Source organism: Sphaerodactylus townsendi, linkage group LG12, assembly GCF_021028975.2.
Source record: "Sphaerodactylus townsendi isolate TG3544 linkage group LG12, MPM_Stown_v2.3, whole genome shotgun sequence".
Taxonomy (NCBI): domain Eukaryota; kingdom Metazoa; phylum Chordata; class Lepidosauria; order Squamata; family Sphaerodactylidae; genus Sphaerodactylus; species Sphaerodactylus townsendi.
In genome coordinates, this window is record NC_059436.1 from 53,619,665 (window position 1) to 53,642,543 (window position 22,879).

General features: G+C 48.5%; 1 protein-coding gene across 1 annotated transcript in view; it reads right to left on the reverse strand.

The window, feature by feature from the left end:
• The window catches only part of DBH (dopamine beta-hydroxylase), a 53,546-nt gene extending 31,443 nt beyond the window's left edge, over positions 1-22,103 (reverse strand). Inside the window, exons 1-4 of the mRNA XM_048512971.1 lie at positions 21,829-22,103; positions 14,362-14,508; positions 12,491-12,751; positions 978-1,154 (exon numbers count right to left, since the gene is read on the reverse strand). Coding sequence (XP_048368928.1) covers positions 978-1,154; positions 12,491-12,751; positions 14,362-14,508; positions 21,829-21,903 — 660 coding nt within the window. The 5' untranslated portion in view covers positions 21,904-22,103. The remainder of the gene's footprint in view (positions 1-977; positions 1,155-12,490; positions 12,752-14,361; positions 14,509-21,828) is intronic.
• Between the last annotated feature and the right edge of the window lie 776 nt (positions 22,104-22,879).

Genomic DNA, 22,879 nt, shown 5'->3' on the forward strand with positions numbered 1-22,879 from the left:
TTGACCCAGCCGAGCCCAAGATGGAATAGGCCAGTGGTGGCGAACCTTTGGCACTCCAGATGTTATGGACTACAATTCCCATCAGCCCCTTCCAGCATGGCCAATTGGCCATGCTGGCAGGGGCTGATGGGAATTGTAGTCCATAACATCTGGAGTGCCAAAGGTTCGCCACCATGGGAATAGGCACACCCCATCCCTGGATTTCAGGTGGAGTTTGGGTGGGCGAGCTGTTGTGCCTGCCCTGGACCCTGTTTTAGACAGATATGCCCCCGGAAGAGAGTGATCTACGTTGCTTTGGATCCACACTGGGGAGAAATGCAGGCTATAAATGAAGCACATAAACGACAACAAATAAAAAGGGTGTGTCGGTGAAGAGATCAAAACTCTCCTTTCCTCTATCTTCTCCCTCCCCTGGCAATTTTCTCCCAGAGTGACTGTATCTGGTCACAGAATTGCCAGGGCTGGGGTGGGAGGTGGTTTCAGCTGCCACAAGACATGGGCCTCCAACTCTACCGCCTGCTCCCCCTGCAGTGTGATACCCGCTTCTGCTGCCTACTGGCCACGATGTGCCCTTTACCTCAGCTCCGATGATGGGAATCACCAGCTTTCCCCTAACAATATCAAGATTTCTGACTGAATCCCATTCAGCAGCATAAACCAGCAGTCAAAACTGCTGACTACTTTGGTAGTTGTGGGCTTTCCGGGTTGTGTGGCCGTGGTCTGGTAGATCTTGTTCCTAATGTTTTGCCTGCATCTGTGGCTGGCATCAGATGCAAGGGCATATCTACAGACCACAGCCACACAACTGTCCAGGGGAGCCCACAACAACCAGCTGAGTCTGGTAGAGAAAGCCTTTGACAATACGATGTTGACTACTTTGTTTCATTCAGGAAAGAGGCCTGGGAAAAACTGGAGGGGAAGTAGGGTGGGTAGCAGAAAGTAGGGTGGGTAGCAGTGACCCGTTTCGACAGACGCACCTGAGCACCCATTGCCCAGGCGGCCAGCACATGCCTGCAATAGTTCAGACGTTCTGGCTTCATCTTGGAGTCGCAAGGCCCGCTGTAATGTGGAAAGGAGTCAAACTGTGTGGCACACTGGAAGACTTCCATGTGGTGGACAAGAGCTTCGTTCCCCTCTGTGATGATGGCTTCATACTGCAAAGGTGAAGAAGAGAAGGGAGGGGTGTTGGCTATGTGTATTTTTGAGGTTCTTCAGCACCAGAAGCTGTGTTTTGGCAGCCTCAGGTCTCACTCAAGCAGGGGCGGAGCGAGGGGAAACTGCACCCGGGGCACACGTGCACCCTGCGCCCCTGCTGCAGTGCCGCCTGCCCCACCCTGGAACGCCCCTGCAATGCCCTGGAATGCTCCCGCCACGCTCCGCCCATGCCCCTGCCACAGCGTATCATGCCTCCTATCCTATGGGGGCTACGCCACTGCACTCAAGTAGTATTAGCCTCTGGATGAGAATGGGAGCAGATTCTTAAATATCTCCTGTTACAAGGTGTCATGGGCCAGCCTGTGGATAGTTACCTGGACTCAGAGGACTCAGAGACAGGACCTGCTAATGCCGGGCACTCAGAAGTGACTCCGCACGAGGAAGCAGAAGATGATCACACTGTTCAGCCAGAGCAGGCTGCGCATGATCTTTACCTCATGATCTTTACCTCTAGGTAAAGACAATGCAAGTGCTGGGTCATTACTGACCCATGGAGAATCACATTATGATGTTTACCAGGGAGACTACGGTTGATTATGCACAAGGTGTCTGCAGTGCTGCAGGGGTGAATGTCTGTCACAGCAAGAACATAAGAACATAAGAACATAAGAAAGAGCCTGCTGGATCAGACCAGAGTCCATCTAGTCCAGCTCTCTGCTACTCGCAGTGGCCCACCAGGTGCCTTGGGGAGCTCACATGCAGGAGGTGAAAGCAATGGCCTTCTGCGGCTGTTGCTCCTGAGCACCTGGTCTGCTAAAGGCATTTTGCAATCTTTCAGATCAAGGAGGATCAAGATTGGTAGCCATAGATTGACTTCTCCTCCATAAATCTGTCCAAATACTTTTTAAAGCCATCCAGGTTAGTGGCCATCACCACCTCCTGTGGCAGCATATTCCAAACACCAATCACACGTTGCGTGAAGAAGTGTTTCCTTTTATTAGTCCTAATTCTTCCCCCCAGCATTTTCAATGTATGCCCCCTGGTTCTAGTATTGTGAGAAAGAGAGAAAAATTTCTCTCTGTCAACATTTTCTACCCCATGCATAATTTTATAGACTTCAATCATATCCCCCCCTCAGACGTCTCCTCTCCAAACTAAAGAGTCCCAAACGCTGCAGCAAGATTTCTTGTACGGATGTATTTCTTTGAGTCCCGCTTTCACTTTCCATTCTCTTCAATGCAAACAGCAACACTTTGCCTCTTTCATTTGGGGGCAGATTATTTCTGGAAAGGGGCAAGAATATCGGTATATTCTAGAATATCGGCAATAACAATAACATCTCCATAACAGCAATTCAAAGCTAACAATCTTGCGACTGTGTGCCTTTAAGAGTCAGTTGGGAGTGAGAGCCTCTTCGCGTGCAAACAGAGAAGCGCAAGAAGATCCCACTACGAGCCCATTGCGTAGTGAAGAGTCCTGAAGTAAGTGATCCATGCATAAAGGGCCTATGTTTATGGGGTGGTTTGCCATTACTGTCGCCAGTTATCTATACTTTACACGCAGCAAGCTGGGTACTCATTTCACTGACCTTGGAAGGATAGAAGGCTGCGTCAACCTTGAGCTAGCTCCCTACAATTGACTTCCCCAGGAACGAGCTCAGGTTGTGAGCAGAGTTTTGACTGCAGCTGACCACTCTGCACCACGGGGCTCTGCATTCAACCTATTTCAGGGAAACTTTTCAAGATAGTGGTGAAAGGCTTTGCACACTGAAAGTCTTGAGATCAATCTCCTGTACCTCTAGTTCATAGGTGTCAAACTCACGGCCCTCCATGATGCTGGCAGGGGATGATGGGAACTGTAGTCCATAACATCTGGAGGGCAGCAAGTTGGACACCTGTGCTCTAGTTAAAAGGACCAAGTGGGAGGTGATGTGAAAGACTGCCCAGGAGGACATATGGTGTGGCCACTTAGTCACATGGGGGATGGAAAATCGCCCCCCACACCCCTCCTCCTTCTCCCTGGGTCCATACACTGACTTCCCTGGGTCCATACACTGGTTGTGGTAGGAGAGGGGCGGTTGCCCATACCGAGGGGATGGGGGTGGAAAACTCAGATTTTGCACCGGGCTACATTTTCTCTAGATAAACCTCGCCCCTCCCCGCCAGGTTCTGGAGAGCGGATACCAGTCTCAGTAGACAATACAAACTTTGAGTAACCAAGAGTCTGATTCAGAATAAGGCAATTCCATGTGTGCTTATGCACGCACACGCGTGTGTTTCAGGGACGAGTTGCAAAGGCGTTGTTGCTGTCACAAACACTGTTCAATCAATGCTCACCCCCAACTTGTTCCAAGAAATGTCAGCATAGGATTCAGACTCTGTGCCTGGCCCAGGTCTGGGCAATTTATTTATTTATTTATGTATTTGTTTGTTTGTTTGTTGTTTAGTTTTATATTCCGCCCTATCCCCGAAGGGCTCTGGGCAGTGTACAACAAAGTTAAATCATAGTTCAGCTAAATACAATCGAAACTAAACAATTCGATTCCAATATAAATAGATTACTAGATCCCCATTTAAAACAGCGGCTAATACAAAGTTTAAAATCTAATCGGGCGCCCCGCAAACCCATTTTTAAAACCCTCCCTAAATGGGAAGACTGCTGGCCAGCTAAGGACCCCCCTACACCACCCCACCCCACCCCAGAAGCAGGCCTGATTAGGTTGGGTGATATAAGTGGCCCTGCTAAAAGCTCACAGATTAGGCTTGCTGACAACCAGGAGATCCTGCGCCCGCTGGCTCAGCTGCCACCCACTATGCAGGTGATGATTCTGACAGCCCTTATTTCACTGCTCTTCATTAGGAGCGTCAATTTCCAGGGATGTGAAGATGCAGAGCCACGTTGCAAGCCCTAATGAATATCACCAGGAACTGAACTACTCTGAAATGTCTCTTCCACAGTGCTTCCTCCTATTTTTTTCCCACGTGCCTTTTAGCCACTTGGTGAAAGGCTGTCCTGTGGGCAGCTGTGACTTTCAAATCTGCTGCATCACCACTTTGTTCGGCCTCCCTCCCTTCCGCCAGGTGAGGCGGTGACAGGGCCTGACACGCAGCTCTCCACAGCCGATGACTCAGGAGGTTTTGCTGGAATGGCCCTCGTGGCTGAGTGACTTTCCTCGTCATTCGTTTGTTTCTCACGTTTCACTCGCATCCTGCCAAGGCTGAGGCTGGCCGGCCTTAAGGATTACAGGGAGAATGTTGTGATACGAGAGAAGCTAGCAAAATTATGAAGAGGCATGGAGAGGAAAAATATCACACATACTAACCCCACTTCAGGGTCACTTCAAGTTGACCTGTAGGAGGTTTGAGAACAAAGGACATGCTGTTCTATGCCATATGTAACCGGTAACTTCTAGGTCGCTTCTGCACCGGGTTGAGCAAGGGAAATATCTCAGTTCGGTCAAGAAGTTCGCACAGTTCCCAGTCCTAAAGTGGGTTTGCCCTGCAATATTTTCCTCAGCCCGGGATTTTCAAAAATCTCCAATTTGGCAATCCTTTGAAGATGCCAGACACAGATGCAGGCGAAAAGTCAGGAGAGAATGCTGCTAGAACACGGCCATACAGCCCGGAAACCACACAGCACCCAAATTTGGCGATCCTTTTCAAAAATCCCACATTGAACCCACTACTGTGCAAACACCATGGGAGCAGAACCAGTTTATTTTTCCTGCCCAGCCACCTGATCTCCCCACCCCGCTGCCCACCCACCCCTGATCTCCCCATCTGACGTCATGTCAGTTTTCAACTCAGGCTGAGCTGCTGACCATTGCAGCCCACCCAGTGGTGGGATTCTAAAACTCCAACCACTGGTTCGCCCCTGTCACCCTGCCGCCGTGCGCCCCTGCTGCACCCCCCCCCTCGCCACCTACTTACCTGGCTGCTGTGCCCCCCTTTCTGATGTTGGGCGGGGGGAGGTGAGTGGCATGGTCTGCTGGGGTGGCAAGTGACGTGCTGATGCTCCAGCAGACCTCCTCCCAAAAGGCGGTTGCACAATTATGACAGTGCTTCTCTCACCATGAGAACTGGCGCTCTGGCCTTCACCTTCACCTTCTCATCTCCTTCCTCCTTCTCATCTCCTTCCTCTTTCTCCTCTCCTTCATCGAGTGCAGGCCTACTGGGCAATTCAGGCTAGTCGCCTTCCTGGCTGCTGCGGCTGCTGCTGCTGCTGCTGCTGCTGCTGCTGCTGCTGGGACTTTCCACACCAGGATGCTCCATGGAGAATGAAGAGAGCAGAGAAGAGTCCTCTCCCAGGCCAGCTCGGCGCCTCCTTGGAGAGGAGTCGCTGAGCACTGCAATTCAAGTAGGATATTGACAAGCTGGAACGGGCCCAGAGGAGGGCAACCAAAATGGTCAAAGGTCTGGAATCCATGCCCTACAATGAGAGACAAAGGGGCTTTCCGGACTGACAGAGTTGTACTGGTTTCTATCTAGGTTCACTTCAGTGTATCCGCACTGCAACTGAGCTCAACGTTGTTTTGTCTCAGTTCCCCCCCCCCCCTCAGAACTGCGACATCCCTGTCACAGTTATGAACTGCACCTTTCTGCTGGAACATGGTCGATACCGCTTCAAAGCTTCGAAGTGCGGACGCATCGAAACAGCACCTCATCCATTCAACCAATCAGGAGCCACTTTTGTGGCATGCGCAGAATGGGAGAGTCATGGCGGGCATGTAACTGTAAATTGTAAACTGTAAAAAAAAAGAACGTTCCCGTTTCCCGTGGTAACACATGCGCCAATCACGATCGAGGAGCGAAACAGGCACCAAGATGATCCCGCCAACTTAGCTCGGTTCCAGGGGGCCAAGTAAGTTGCTGTGCGGACAGCCTAGAATCGCCCCCCACTGAAGGGAACCGAGTCGACCTTAGCTCTCTTCTGTAGTGCGGAAAGCCCCTTAGGGAGCTGGGGATGTTCCGTCTGGAGAAGAGAAGGTTAAGAGGTGACCTGATAGCCATGTTTAGATATTTGAAGGGATGTCATGTTGGTGAGGGAGCAAGCTTGTTTTCTGCTACTCCAGAGATTAGGACCAGGAGTGATGGGTTCAAGGTGCAGGAAAAGAGATTCCATTTAAACATCAAGAAAAACTTCCTGACAGTAAGGGCTGTTCAACAGTGGAATGCGCTTCCTCAGAGTGTGGTGGAGTCTTCTTCTTTGGAGGTTTTTAAGGAGGCTGGATGTCCATCTGTCAGGAGTGCTTTGATTGTGTATTCCTGCATTGCAGGGGGTTGGACTTGATGGCCCTTGATGATGATGATGAGGATGATGAGGATGATAAGGATGATGAGGATGATGAGGATGAGGATGATGTTCTCCATTCAGTCATTCTCGACCCTTGGCGATCCGATATGCAAGCTCTTTCCACATCTTCCGATTAAGTCCTGCTTCCTTCAGTGGGTTAATGTTTATGTCTGTATCAGCTTTTATGGTCTCCAGCCATCGTATTCTTTGGCATCCAGTTCTTCTCCCGCCATTGACAAGACCGAGCATCATAGATTTTTCTAGAAAATTTGATCGCATCACATGACCAATGTATGCAAGTCTGAGCCTGGTTATTTTCCCTTCTAGTGATGTGTCTGGTTTTATGCGGCTCAAGACTTCTGCGTTTATCACCCTAGCTGTCCATGGTATGTGCAGTAGCTTTCGCCAGCATCACAACTCGAACACGTCTATTCTTCTTCTGTCGGCTTTCTTTGTAGTCCAGCTTTCACACCCATACATGGCTATGAGGATGACGATGGCTTGGACTAGCCTGTGCTTGGTTTTGATGCTGATGTATCTGCTTTTCCAAATTTTATCCATGCTCAGCATTGCGCTTCGTCCTAATGCTATTCTCCGCTTTATCTCAGGAGTTACTTCTCCATTACAGTCAATTTTTGAGCCCAGGAAGATGAAGTCTTGGACGCTCTCAGTGACCTCACTGTCAATGCTAATTTGGGCCCAATCTCTGCTAGTTGTCATCATGATGTTTGTCTTCTTCACATTGAGATGGAGGCCCATTTTTCCACTTTCAGCTTTGATCTTCACTATCAACTGTCTCAGCTCGGTCTCGGTGTCTGCAAGCAGTGTTGTGTCATCTGCGTAACGAAGATTGTTGATGTTTCTGCTGCCAATTTTCACTCCTGTTTTTGAGTCTTCTAGCTCCGATTTTTGCATGATCACTTCGGCATAGAGGTTGAACAAGAAGGGTGAGAGAATGCAGCCCTGTTGGACACCTTTGGACTTGATGGCCCTTGAGGTCTCTTCCAACTCTATGATTCTATGAGTATTGGCAAGGCCCACAAAATTTCCCAACGAGGTTTCAGACATTCTGGACTGTCTAGCTGTACATGCTGTTGCAATTGTCAATATCAACTCACTCATATTTACAGCGTATCAGACGCTACTGAAATAGCAAATGGTGTTTTCCCGCAAATTGTACACACACTTCTCTGTGCGATATACCTCTGAAGATGCCAGCCACAGATGCAGGTGAAACATTAGGAACAAGATCTACCAGATCATGGCCACACAGCCCAGTAAGTCCACAACAACCAGTCCAAGCAAAATATTTGCCTTGGACTTGCAGGCACATGTGATGCCAACCAGGCAGAGTACAGAACTGCTGCCAAACGGAAATAGTTTCTCTTTATCAGTGATGGAATTAAAAAAGCCATCTGCAATGATGAAACATTGGGCACTGACTTGGCTGAGGCAACAGTCCCCTTTGGTTGATACATCAGCTGGATGAACCCCTTCCCGCTGATCTTACTTGAGAGTTTTCCTCTCCACTCCTGCTTCCATCACCTTGTCACAGTTCTTCTGATCTCTCTCAGCCCCACCCACCTCACAGGGTGTTTGTTGTGAGGGGGGAAGGGAAAGGAGTGAGTAAACCCCTTTGAGTCTCCTACAGGATATAAATCAAACTCTTCTTCTTCTTGTGGAAAGCAGGGTGAAGTGCCAGAATAATTTCTAGATGTTACTGTCAGCTGTTTCAAATGACTGGGTTATTAAATTAATGGTATTCTAGGACAAAGGGGATCCAGAGTTTTAATTAATTTTCAAATACACATCTAGGCCTAACAGCAGTGATGTAAGTTAAAGCGGATTCCACACAGCAAATGTGTAACAGGTTGCAGTTGTGATAAAGGAACCCATTTTCCTGTTTGCGTGTTCACATGCATCCATGCAGGCAGCGATTGGAGCCCATGAAAACAATCTGGGATGCTGCTGCACCTTCGCACGGAGACGCTTCTTTTTTACTTGTCACACATGTCTCCCTGCGGCCAAGAAGCCTCATTGGGTTCAATAGATTTATGCGACCCAAAAGGATGTCATAAGTCTCAAATGGCCAGGAGGGAACTGACTAACATCAGCTCCGACCCTGGCCACACCCCCAGCCTGCCCCAGCTACACCAGCAGCACTGGGGAGGGCTGTGGCAAACGCATGCCAGCAGTTTTGCTGCTCCACCATGCTGCTTCACAGATGGCATACCCCCCCTTTGGATAGGGCCATAAGTTATTTATATTAACCCCTTTCTTTCTTTATATGCCATTAAAGGTTGAAATGAAATGAAATGAAATTAACCCCTTTCTTTTTTGTTATTCGCCAATGCCAAATACCCATTGCCCAATTTCCTGTTTTTAAAAATATGTTTGTGTTTTTTCTTACACCCTGATTTCTTAGGCGTTTTGTACATTCTGTGTTTTGCTTCATAAACTGCTCTCTCTCCCTCTCAAAAGATCAGGATTTCCAAGAAGCTTTTAACCCTCTTGCTGATTTAAAAAAAAATCTGAGAAGCAACTGTTGGACAGGGGAAAAAGGGGTCCCCTGCGTATACTCTGCATTAAAATAAAATTTATTTGCCAAGAAAAACTGGATCCTTCCATCCGCAGCAATTAAGTCAAAGTGCCTGTGTTTCCTTGGTCAATAACCTGACCACTAGAAATCCTTCTGAGCTCCCTTCAACCCTCCAAGGTTTTGTTGGGCCTTGACTGCATACTATAAAGTCAATCCATGCATCCATGGAGACGAGCATCTTATAACTACAATGGAAACTGACCATCACAGACCAAAGACCTCTCTAGTTTGATGGGTGTGTGCGTGTGTGTGAAAGGAATCAGCTTGGCGTAGGAGCAGCAGTGGAGTAGGAGGTTAAGAAGAAGAAGAAGAAGAAGAAGAAGAAGAAGAAGAAGAAGAAGAAGAAGAAGAAGAAGAAGAAGAAGAAGAAGAAGAAGAAGAAGAAGAAGAAGAAGAAGAAGAAGAAGAAGAAGAAGAAGAAGTAGAAGAAGAAGAAGAAGAAGAAGAAGAGTTTGGATTTATATCCCCCCTTTCTCTCCTGCAGGAGACTCAAAGGGGCTTACAATCTCCTTGCCCTTCCCCCCTCACAACAAACACCCCTGTGAAAGTGGAACAGGTGGGCGGAGAGTGTTCCTCGGCGAAGCTGTGACCCCAGCCCAGAGTCCACTTGTGGCGTGTGTGTGGGAGTGTACTGCAGGCCTAATCCTGAGATTCCCCAAGATCAGCCTCCACAGCTCGAGGCAGCCAGAGCTGGGAATCCAAACCCGGTTCACTCCAAGGATTAGATACACGAAGCTCTTAACCTCCCCATGCACCTTTTCTGCTACCCTGGGCTTGGAGGCTACTTCTCTACCCAGACTTGCCTTGTTATTAGGTAGAGAGGAGATAATTTCTACAAAGCAGTGTAAAGGAGTCGCGTGTATCTAATCTCTGGAGGAACGGGCTTGGATTCCCAAGCTCTGCCGCCCTGAGCTTTGTGGAGAGCTTAACTGGGGAATTCAGGCTCAGCCCTGTGCACTGCCCACACACACTCCGCCAGCTGAGGAAGCATGGGCTACTGACAGATTCTTCTGAGACTCTCTCGGCTCAGCTTTGGCCACAGAGGTGTTTGTTGTGAGGGGGGAAGGGCAAGGAGATTGTAAGCCCCTTTGAGTCTCCTGCAGGAGAGAAAGGGGGGATATAAATCCAAACTCTTCTTCTTCTTCTTGGAGCAGAAGCATATCTAGGGAAAAATGGGGCCAGCTGAGTGCAAAATGGCCTGAGTTTTCTGGCCAGCCCCGGCCCCCCATGAGTAGACGCCTTCCTACCCCATCAAGCGACCAAACAACATTTTCTGTATGGACCTGGGGGAAAGGAGGAGGGGTGACTAAATGACTGCACGTGACTAAATGCCCCCCCCACGTGACTAAATGGCTGCAGCCCAGGGACGTTTGACCCACTATGACTCCCTGGGCTTGGAGGCTAATTCTACCCAGACTTGCTTGTTATTAGGTAGAGAGGATAATTTCACAAAGCAGTGTAAAGCCAGCAAATAAATCCTCCCATCACTAGATGGGGAAATTTTCTCCCAACCCCTTCCAGACCTATCTGCTGAATTAATAACCTCATGAAATGGATTGATGGATGCAATTAGAAATGTACTGAAAAAGCAGACTAAATATCCTATGTTTAGCATCTCAATAAGGTACCAAAGGGATAAGAAGCGGACCAGGGGAAGGCATGTGAGACGACTTAGAAGATGCCAGCATAGACAGGTGAGTCACTGAACGCCAACAGAAGGAGCAGGGTGGGATCTAAAGGATGAGCAAAGGAAAAGAGGGCAGAGCTGAAGAGGGCAGAGCTGGAGATGGAATGGATAATTCTGCATTTCAGAAGCACCAGTGAGAAGAGCAGGGAGAGGCAGAGAGAGGGCACACAAACAGGTGACACGCAGCAGGAGACTGAGTGAAGACTCATGGGAGCCAAATAGGGGTCGATTCCCCACTGAGGATTAGATGCGTGCTCGTCACTCCAAATATACCAGGTTTCCAGCAGAACTCCCCGCTGCACCAGTGCCGAACAGGCTTTCATCCTGTTTCTGGCGCTCCCCACCCCCCCAGCACGTGTTATTTTAGGGAAGAAAGTAGACCTTTTAAAAAAAGCATGGGCAATCTGGAGTGGTGGGGAAGTTGAATCCGGATTCGTTTCCCCCGCCACTGGTAGTGACATGGAGCCTCCCATCCAATGAGAACGCGATGTGTGCGCAATGAGTGTGCAGCCTTTTTTTTTATTTCACGGACCAGAGATCCACGTGGATGCGAAGCAACATGGGGGCGGTTTTGACTGATTGGCTGAGTAGAAGGCAATACAAAGCAGTGCTACACGTCGTATCCACGTGGATCCGAGTACATGGAGGTGTGCGGAAACAGGGCCCGGCGCTTTGTCGCCCACTTCTTCATCTCCGCTGTAGAATTAAGTTCTGGCGCGATGCTTATGCAGCAGCCAATCCAGCATAGCCCCTATGGCCCGGTCGGCGTGTTCAATCCGTACCTCAGTGGGGAAATCGCGCCCGCTGCTGCTGCGTTTCTGGGAACAAGGATCGTTTGTGGGGCAGAAGCTGCAGTGGGGACACGGAAACTGTGCTCAAAAGGTTCCGGTTAGTATCCACATTTATTTTTCTGGTGGGGAATCGACTGGAGAGAGAGGAAAAACGGGTCATTATAAGATGCAGAGTAGATTAGGGTTAGGGTCAGACGCCCAGGCTAGAAAAGAGGCTGGGTGATCAAACTGGAGAGCCTTCCCATGGGAAATAATGAGAGCTGGACTTCCATCAGGAGCAAGAAGTACACGGGTAAGGATAAAGCAAAAAGGCTCCAAGTGACTGTGAAGATGATGCAGGGGGACCTGTGAGCAGCCATCCTAGGCTCACTCTACCACAGGGGTGGGCAATTAGGGTTAGGGTCAGACGCCCAGGCTAGAAAAGAGGCTGGGTGATCAAACTGGAGAGCCTTCCCATGGGAAATAATGAGAGCTGGACTTCCATCAGGAGCAAGAAGTACACGGGTAAGGATAAAGCAAAAAGGCTCCAAGTGACTGTGAAGATGATGCAGGGGGACCTGTGAGCAGCCATCCTAGGCTCACTCTACCACAGGGGAGGGCAATTATTTTTTCCATGGGGCCGCATAAGAAACAGAAAATATTGTGGAGGGCCGGGCCAAAAGGCAGGCTTTCAAAGGCGCCACCAAGGCTCACAGCAAGGGCGAAGGGAGCGAATTATTTTAACCCGCCGAAACTTTCGGGCAGCCAAAGACCAGATAGCGGACTTCTGCAGAACTTTCAAAGACTGGCCCCCCAGACGGCGGAGCCTCCAAGAGAAGCTGCAGCCTGGGTGCAACCGCCAAGTGGGAGCCAGCGTTACACCATCAAGCTCCCCCAGAAATGCGGCAGGGCCAGTCCAGGTCATCCGGAAGCCGGGCGGATGTGGCCCGTGGGCTGTATAATGCCCAGGTCTGCTCTACCACCTACCATGACAATGTGATGCTTTGCAAAGCCATCAGGAAGCTCAGTCATGTAGCACCAGTAGGTGGTCTCCTGGTTGGGTATGACCACATCATGGGCTCTTATCTCCATGGTCTTCAGATCTGCAGGCAGGTTAGGAATGCTGATCTTGGGTTTCAGTAGCTGGACCCTTTGCAGCCCTTTCCGGAGTACCGCCGAAACGTTGATTGCCTGGAGGGAGGGGACTGGTTTCTCCAGAATCCCATAGATCAGGTGCACCGTGCCGTCCTGGAAGAGAGGGCGAATGAGCATTGGCCAGTCTGCCACACTGGAAAATCACACCAAGAGGATGGCAAACCTGTGGCGCATAATTAGGAATCACGTGAGTCACGGATGGTATCCCCAAATCTCTGAAACTGTTGGCTGGAGGTGGAGTTACTGGCATATCACACGCACAACCCATAAGAAGAAGAAGAGTTTGGATTTATATCCCCCCTTTCTCTCCTGTAGGAGACTCAAAGGGGCTTACAATCTCCTTGCCCTTCCCCCCTCGCAACAAACACCCTGTGCTTAGTAGTGGGTGGGGCTGAGAGGAAGCTCAGAGAAAGCTGTGACTAGCCCAAGGTCACCCAGCTGGCGGCGTGTGTGGGAGTCACACAGGCTAATCTGAATTCCCCAGATAAGCCTCCCACAACTCCTCAAAGCGGCAGAGCTGGGAATCAAACGGTTCCTCCAGATTAGATACACAAGCTCTTAACCTCCTACGCCTTCTACGCCCAATATACCTAAGCACATAAGAAGAGCCCTACTGGATCAGACCAGTGGTCCACCTAGCCAACATCCTCTCTTTTACAGAGACCAGCCAGTTACTCTGAGGCCTTCCCCTGATGCTGCTTCTTGGCGTTGGCGTTTATAGGTTTACTGCCTCTGAATGTGGAGGTTCCCTTTAGGAGCCACACACAGACTTGCCCCCATGAATCTGTCTAAAGCTCTCTTTGCGCCTGTGACCATCTCATCCTCCTCTGCCGTGAATTCCACATTTTAATCACACTCGTTCCGTAAAAAAGTATCTCCTTTGGGTCATCTTGAAACTACTGCCCATCTACTCCACTGGATGCTTTCGAGGTCTCTTAGCCAAACTGGGATATTTCCCTTGCTCAACCCAGGATATTTGGACCATGCGGAATCGACCATTGTTTGGGTGCAAGAGCTCCGTAATGCATGCCCACACTAGGGATCTTTTGTGGGATATCCATGGTGGTTGAGGGCCCATTTTGAATCAGATGCTAACTATATAATGCATTGGGCTGCTCCTATCCCACAGGTGGGGTCTGGAGTACTCCTGGCAGAGGCATAACTGGCCAGGTGTGCGCCCAGGGCACACTTTGTGTTTTCCACACCACGTGGCCCCACCCCCTCCCACACTTACCTTTTCCAGCCAGCAGAAAAAAACAGCTTTCTGCCGGCTGAAAACGGGCCAGGCTGGTGGGGTGGGGCCCAAGGAGCAATGAGATGGGGGGGTGGGAGTAAGGGCAAAAGGGGGGGGGAAAGGGGGCTGGGTGCAATTTCACTTGCACCTCCAGGCGCATGCCTGGTGCAACACACACACCCCTGTCCCCTTGTAGCTCCGCCACTGACTCCTGGAATTACAGCTGATCTCCTGAGGACAGAGATCAGCTCCTTTGGAGGAAATGGCAGCTTTGGAGGGTTGAATCTATGAAAACACACCCCTGCTGAGCTCCCTCCCTCTTTGCCAAACTCTGCCCTCCTCCCCAGCTCCAGCCCCAAACGTTTAGAAGTTTTCCAAGCCGGAGTCAGAGACCCTTAAATGGGTTGCACAGATGAGCTCATCTGTTGAGCACATTCACATTGGGCATCAACGTCCAGAGAGGGGATACCTCTATGAGATAGTCATTGGGGTCGCAGGTTCGAAAGGGCCTTTTAAACAGCAAGTAGAGTCCCTCGGAGGTTTTGTGGGCTCTCAGGAGCTTGTAGTTCTGTTCGGGGTCCATGTGCAGCTGCCCTTTTTGGTCACTCCACGCATCCTGCAGGCAAGGGAAAAGCTCTGTGTTACCTCTGAGGGAGCAGAGATATTTGCTATGGAGGCCCTGCAAAAAGTCAGAATTGCTTCTCAGGCCCTGCCTGGTTCTGCCACTTGGCCTTCAGGATGTCTGACAATAACAGGAGAGGGGAAATGATACAGAAGGTGATCTTGATGAGGCCAGGATTTCTAAAAGAAACAGCAGGCGGCGTATCTTTGTCAGATAATTCTCTCTCTGCTCACCATCGTCGTGCGCCACTCCCCAGCCTCGGATATCCCATCTGGCTTCAGTCTCCTCGTCTGCCGCCTGCCAGTACCCAAAGCAGGGCCAGGAGGAAAAGACCCTGCCACCAGCCTTCTCTCCCTGTCTGGCTTGCTTTGCTCGTAGGACTGCTCAGCATGACTTGGACCGCTCGTTACAGGGTTGCAAGTGATGAGCAGTCAAGCCGAGCAAACAAGCAAGGCGGGGGAGAGGCCAGTGGCAGCGGCCTTTCCTCCCTAGCTTTTGAGTATAACAGGCGGCAGGCATAACGAGACGAATCAAGACTCGGCTGAGCTGGGAGAGTGGCACTATGATGACGAATGAAGCAGGTCAGTGAATCACATGACTTAAAGCTACAGTTGGCGAGACCAGCCTAGTGCATGTACCCACCTGCTGCCTTCAAAGGCACCTGGTTGCAGGGTTAGCGCCTTGATCCTTGAAGGCGGGAGAAAGCGAATGCCGCAGGGGCGGAGGTTGCCATGCGCGAGGTGCACCTCCTGCTAGAACTTCTTCAAGTTCTGCTGCAGCTACTGCTGAAGGAGGAGAGTAACTAAGGCCAAAATCATGGCTGGCGAAATCCGCCATTAGCAACCCTACTCTCAGCACACACAAATAGTGGCTAACCTACTCTCAGGGGCCCATAGCTGAGAACCTGCTGGATCCACCTGCTCTCTGCACAGGGTGCAGGGGGGGACTGAAAGGTGAGGCACCCGCACTTGGCCAGGGTCATTGTAGCAGGGAGTGCGTTGCTGAGCTGTCCCCCAACTGTGCCCACGTGGGCCCTCCAACTGCGCCGCACTCCCCATGGAATTTGGGAACTGGGTCACTGTCAAACACTGAGCCAGCCAGCGCCTCTCCCCGCAACACACGCTGAACTCACATGGAGTTTGGGGCAGAGGCCTGTTAACCTGATCGATGCTGGGCTTGGCTTGCCTGGGTCCAACTTTAAACTGGAGGCTTCGAGCCTGCAGTTGCCAGCCCAACACAAGCCACGCTGAGCCCAGGATCGAACTGAGCATCTGCTGGAGCCAGTCAGCCCGGCTGCTCAGTTCAATCCTCAGTGTGACTTGGGTCGAAGAAGAAGAAGATGAAGAAGAAGAGGAAGAAGAAGAGGGAGGAGGGAGGAGAAGAGGAAGAGGAGGAGGAGGAGGGAGGGAGGAAGAGGGGAAAAAAGGAAAAGGAAGAAGAGTTCAGATTTATATCCCCCTTTCTCTCCTGCAGGGGAGACTCAAAGGGCCTGACAATCTCCTCCTTGCCCTTCCCGCTCACAACAAACACCCTGTGGTGGGTGGGGCTTGAGAGAGCTCCGAGAAGCTGTGAGCGCTAGCCAAAGGTCACCCCAGCGCTGGCATGTGTGTGTGGGAGTGCACAGGCTGATCTGAGATTCCCAGAAGAGAGCCTTGCCTCCCACGAAGCTCAGGCGGGCCTAAGGGAATCAAACCGGTTCCTCCAGATTAGATACCGAGCTCTTAACCTCCTCATGCACTTCCGCTAAACTGGCTGAAAAGCTAGACTAGCAGCTTCAACAGGCCCGCCAGCCTATCTCCAAAGACCATGTGGAGTTCAAGGGTGGGGGGCAGTGCTAGCTAGCTCAGCATTCTGCTGTGTCCCTGCTCTTGAACTCCATGAGCTGGGGAGAGGCATAGTTGGGGAGATGGTTCAGCAACATGTGAGCCATTGGGCTTGCCCCGGGCACCATTTTAGTCAGCTTAGCTATATGGCCCTGAGAGAGACACCGGTGTCTGGGTCAGAAACATTCCTGCAGACCTGCTTCTTTTCAAGCCCTTGCTATTTCAGAAAAAAACCTTTCAGAAAAGTCACCTCTGCTATCAATTAGCAGGTAATTAATTGGAAAAGTCACCCCAGAGCGCAGTTTTTTTTTAACAAAGCCTCTTTAGCCATCTTTTAATTATGCCAAAGTGGGAGTTATGACAGGGTGTCTGGACAAGGTGACAGAGGGAGAGGCTATAACTGGGTGTCGTTCTCTCACTCTTGCATTTTAACAACTCGAAGCCAAGCTCAGCTTTCTGGCCTGCAGTTCTGAAGACATTTCGTCCCAAGAGGGATGATGTTTAATTATTAACTGTTTCAAATTTATCTCTCTTCTTTTTTCTTCTTGCTTAAATCGCAATTATTAACTGTTTCAAATTTATCTCTCTTCTTTTTTCTTCTTGCTTAAATCGCAATTATTAACTGTTTCAAATTTATCTCTCTTCTTTTTTCTTCTTTGTGAGAGCTCAACAGAAGGTCACCTTGCTGAGCTTCACGAATTGCTCAACATCAGAGCCCGGGCGCTTTACAACCCGTGAGGAAAGGTATGATCAGCTATCAAAGAAGGGCGAGCCCCCCAGGAGACACTAAACTCCCTGATCCCCAACCCTGGTCACTGTAGTCCCTGTCTTACGGTGCAATCCTAAACAGAGTTTCACCCTTCCATGCTCTCTGACATTATGTGGTAGATTCTTCCAGAGGAGTTATACTGTTAGCTTTCAGAGGTGGGGATCAGCGGGGTTTACCACCAGTTCCAAAGTGGAGTTACTAATTATTTGTGTGTGCCGAGAGGGGGTTACTAATTGGGTCCGCTTTTCCGTTAGAAATTCCATTGGGTCCAAAAATCAACAACAAATACAAATACAAAACCTTTAATGGCATATAAAGAGTGGTAAAATACAAATTATGTTAAAACCAATTTGACTAAGAAGAATTTTATAAGGTTTCACTCTTGATCCAAGGGTGCGGCTTTGCATTAAGAACCCTGGCCAAAGCTGATTCAGTAGTGTAGGGATGATGAATTACTCAAGCAGGTTATTGAAACTATTTTCCTTGTCTGATCTCACAGAAAATTTCTTCAAAATGGCCTCGAGAAAAAAGCAACCGATAGACTGCCAAAATCTTTACAATGAAAGGAGCCTGCGTGTTCAGTATTCGTTTACCGGGTAAGGCCAACCGCTGCACAGGAACAAGTCCTATATTCTCCCTGTGGGGATGCCATGATATCTGCCTCTTGTTTGGGCAGTCGGTAACACATTTAGCAGGGTCCAAAAATCATAAAGTCCTGTTGTTTCCTATGTGGCTGGTTAGCGAAGGTGGAAAACGGGATAATTCTCCCTGTTGGGCTGTTTTAAAAACATGTTTTAGAAATATGGTAAAGTTCCTTGTTTAAGGAAAGTCTCCTTCTTTTGATTTCTAGAAACAAAATTAAGTATTTGAAAGTATGAAGTATTTGACAGGCAGTCAATTAGAGGAGACGTCGTTTCTGTTGGCAGTAGACAATAGGACTTGCCATAATGAGTTTAAATTACGGACAGAAAGATACCAGCTGGAAATTAGGAACTTTTTTTTTTTACAGTAAGAGTTTTTTACAGTAACAGAGAAATTATTAATGCCCCGCCCCGGAATGCCCGTACGCCCCGTCGTGCTTATGAGCCCCATTTGTGAGTCGCATGCACTGTTTGAATCCCACCCCCATGGGAACCTGTTACTAAAATTTTTGAATCCCACCACTGCTGTTAGCTATGCCAGGAAGAAGCATTCTAAAATTTCTCCTCTCTCTATACATACTTGCAAGTGATGAAGCGTTACGCAGTTACTTGCATGAGCGAACACACAAATGTCAATCTAAGGATGCATTGCCTTTTTTTGTTTCCTTTTGGTTCCAAATATTGACACCATCATATTTGGTTCCAAATATTTTGGTCTCTCGTTTTCATGACATTCAGTTTATATGCACGTGACGCACAGGTGACATTTCGGGATCGTTTCTCCCAAGAGAGAAGCGAGATTCAAATTGGAACTTCCAAGACTCAAAACAATACATTTGGACTCAAATGCAGTGCTTTGGACTGAGCATTTTGGAATGGAGGCCATTTATCCATTCAACATCAAATCACATGGCTGTTCCTGCACGCATGAACCAACTTTCTGGGTTTTGTGATGGCTCTGCATAAAACTGTTGTCACACAGTGATAACGTTGTCTGTGTTGCATGGAGACTGCCCGGTTCATCTAGAGTGTCTCTGGAACAATGTTTCGTGTTAACTAGAGAACGATTTTTGAGCGCCAGCCTTGTGGGAACTGGGTTGAATGTCTACAAATTGTATTTGATCAAGGAATATTAATTTTGTATGAACCAAAGATTTCTAAGAATCAAAATGGGTTTCCTGTATAGAGACTAGTAGGACTACATGGCTAGCAAGATGGTCAAAAGAGCATGTTAGAAGCTTGTCAGTGATTATGCCGGTAGTATTAGGAATAATCAAATCCTTTAAGATCTTGTCACTAAAGATTAATCGTGACATTGTTTAAGGAACTATGTACATTTTATAACTTTTGTTTTTTGATAAGAAGGAGACAAGCTATAGGGGATAGCTACATGAATAAACAGGAATCATAAAAGAGATCCAGAGGTTATAATAGAAATGAATGTGATAGGTTAAATAGAAAAAGTGTTTTTCTATATATATTTTGAATGAACACAGAAATGATAATGGAGAGGGTCATATGTAGCCATATTTTACAATAATTCTATTGCATTAGAATCAGAAGGAAGTTATAATTATTAGAATCAATGTTTTGTAAAAGCGCCATCTGTTAAAAGTTAAAATCATTTCAAACTGGGAAAAGGAAAGTTTTATGATCTTAAAGAGCACCATCCTACCTCTCTTCAGGAACCAAACTTAGAAAAGCAGGGAAACAAGGTTATTCTTGGGAAACAAAGAAAAGGCAGAAGTTAAAGTTTATTGCAGCCGTTTTGCATATGGAGGCAGAGCTTGTGCAAATGAGCAGAAACAGCATGCAGTGTTATTAATTAACAAAAGGAATGTGACATGTATGGGATAGGGATTTGTCTTAATGTAGGCTGACAAGGGAGGAGACAGAAACTATCCAACAATGGGATTTTAAAAGGTCAATAGCTTATATGCGTGAAAGGGAGGTATGGATTGTATGTTAAGTAGGGTATGGGGATGAACTGTGGCATTATGTATGTTCTTTGTATCTATAAAGACTAAGGTATTTTGTATGGTAGGTGTCTCTCTCTTTTGAGAGCACCCAGAGGGGTTTCCCTTCTGTAACTTTCTATATTCTGTTCAGTAAAAACGTCCTGTTTGTTTCTGATGTCAGATGTCTGATGCTTTTTTGGGGAGTTTGTTTCTAACCTATCTTTTCTCAAAACAGCTGCGCAGGCTGGACATGAGTTCTGGCCTCACAGCCTCCAATTTGCCCTCTAGCAAAGGGCCCACTGGCCCACAATAGCATCTCCTACAGTAACTGGGCTCACACTGAAGTTGGGCAGAACATTAGTTGCTCCTTCCCTTGAGCATTCTCCTCAGTAGATGACTGGGGTGGGGGGGGGAGTGCCTTTTCCTCAGCCTGTCGCAATTTTGCTTACAAACGTTCTCGTGCATTTTTCCTGTGTTAAGGATTGCCAGGAAAATGGAGTAAAATATAGAACCGAGCAAATACATCAGTGGCGTAGAAGTCACTATTTTGGTCCTGACATTCATCAACAAGTTTGAGGGGGGTTGTTTTTTTTTTAATTATCCCTCAGAGTCAATTTTGTTTTGCTTGACCAAACCCCTCAAAATCCCCCTTCTTTTTTGTCCTTGCTCTTGAAGAACATAAGAACATAAGAACAAGCCAGCTGGATCAGACCAAAGTCCATCTAGTCCAGCTCTCTGCTATCGCTTGTAATACCAGTGGCCACAGGAGCTCCACGTGCAGGATGTGAAAGCAATGGCCTTCTGCGGCTGTTGCTCCCGATCACCTGATCTGTTAAGGCATTTGCAATCTGAGATCAAGGAGGATCAAGATTGGTAGCCATAAATCGACTTCTCCTCCATAAATCTGTCCAAGCCCCTTTTAAAACTATCCAGGTTGAGTGGCCATCCACCACCTCCTGGCTGGCAGCATATTCCAAACACCAATCTGCGCGCTGCGTGAAGAAGTGTTTTGCTTTTGATTGAGTCCCATAATTCTTTTAGCATTTTTCAATGTATGCCCGCTGGTTTTCTAGTATTGTGAGAAAGAGAGAAAAATTTTCTCTCTGTCAGCATTTTCTACCCATGCATAATTTTATAGACTTCAATCATATCCCCCTCAGCGCCTCCTCTCCAAACTAAGAGTCCCAAAAGCTCTGTAACCCCTCTCCTCATAGGGAAGGTGCTCCAGTCCCTCAATCATCCTTGTTGCCCTTCTCTGCACTTTTTCTATCTCCTTTCTATCTCTTTGCCACTGACCAAAATCAAGCTCAAAGCTGCGCCTCGGCATCTGCCACAGAACAACATGGCGGCCCCTCCAGAAAGTGCTCTCAGCAGGAGAAGGAGACAGAGGAAACACGTGGGATTCTCTGTAAGGGGCTGCTTCATATCCAATCTCTCCACTACTTTTATGGGGCCCACCACCAGGAGGGGCAGCCCAAAGGGAGCCAGATTTGGCCCCGGGGCCTCCACCCACCCACCCACCCACCCACCCCTATGCTATGTCCTTCTGCATCTTTGTTAGCATTTTCTCACTAATGTCAACTTAAGATGGGGATGGTTGCAGCCTCTCTCTATATATACATCTTTCAAATAAATTCCATTCTCAAAACAGGAGTGCCACTACCTCACACTAACAGAAGCAATTTTCAGTGCAGCTTCAGTAAATTGGACAATGCCATGAATCCTACTAAAATGTTACCCCATAAAACAAAACAAAAAATAAAAGATTCTGGGCCCCAATTCTGATCAAAAGTCATTTAGTCTCATTGTGACGCATAGATTGTATGCGTAACTTCTTGAGGAGCTCATTGCAGGGGACCCTAGAGAAGAGTTTTACACCCACTTTCGGTTTTTCGAAGTGGGATGCTGATTTGGCCAAAACTGCAGTATCCAAGATCCTTTTGAAAAGGAATCTTCCTTTGCGGGTTAAAGGTCTTAAATAATTATTGATATCATCTTTTGTTATTATTATTGGTCCTGGCGGAACACCAACCTCCGAGGCATGGCTTCAAATCAGAAGGCCCTCTCATCCTGCTTTTGCACACAAACACACACACCGGTTAAAGATGTGACAAGTTACTTACTGCAAAATAGGATCGGAATCCATCACTCCAGAGGACAGCCAGGTCCGCGTTCTCAAAATCACCTCGATCTGACATGCCAAAGAAGAGTCCAAACTTCACCTCTTTGAGAAAGATCTGGAAATTCACCTCTTCCCTGCGGTAGCTGACGTTCCAGGAGAGCTCGACGATGCCTTGTGGATCCAGGGGCACTCTATTGCGGAAGAGTATTTTCTCTTAGAGGGGACTGTGCCCTTGCAGAAGGACTACCAAGATGACCAGGAAAGACCCCAAGCATGGTGAGAATACAGCGGTGAGTGCCGCCTCTGCAAGACCTGAAAATGTGGGCAGGAAGGCCTGAGCCACGCCGCCCGCCTCCCTATGGTTTGCATCCTTGCAATAGAAAGCTCTTGGCTTCCCCCATTTATATGCTGGCCCTTCTGGGCAAACTAGGGAACTAATACCCTTTAATTACATTTGGTGGTTGGGAAATTGGATTGCAGCATTGACCCTCCCTCTTGCCCCCCCCTCCCCGTTCCTAATGCAAACACTTGACGCGCTCTGCCTCTCCTTAATTGGCTCTAATTGTCCATGGACATTATCAATGGGAATTGAACTGGACTGGATGGATTTTTTTTAATGCCCTCGTAATGGTTCTGGAGAGCAGCAGGCCGGAAAGGAGGCTGTTTACCTGCAAAGTGTGGTGTTCCCGTCCTGCGTTGCTCCCCCTCCCCTCCTGCGCGTCGGGGGGCTGGGAGGCTGGGGAGAACTTCTCCCACCCGCCGTGAATCATCGTTATAGCTCCCTTTGCGGGATGTGCCAGGGTTCAAGGCTCCCTAGAAGAGGCAGCCTCCAAGAACTGACTCAGCAGCCGGTGAAAATGGCAGACGTGCCGTCTTTGTTTACTGTCTTTATCCATAAAAGGCGAGGCTGACATTTAGGCTGGAAATATTTGCTCAGTGGCCCACGCTTGCCTCGGAACTCCTTCCCCTCCAGTGCAAAGCGGTTTGTGGCAGAGACGTGGCAGGTTTGGCTAGAGTCGAATTCGTTCTTCCCCCACATGCCACGTTGTTCT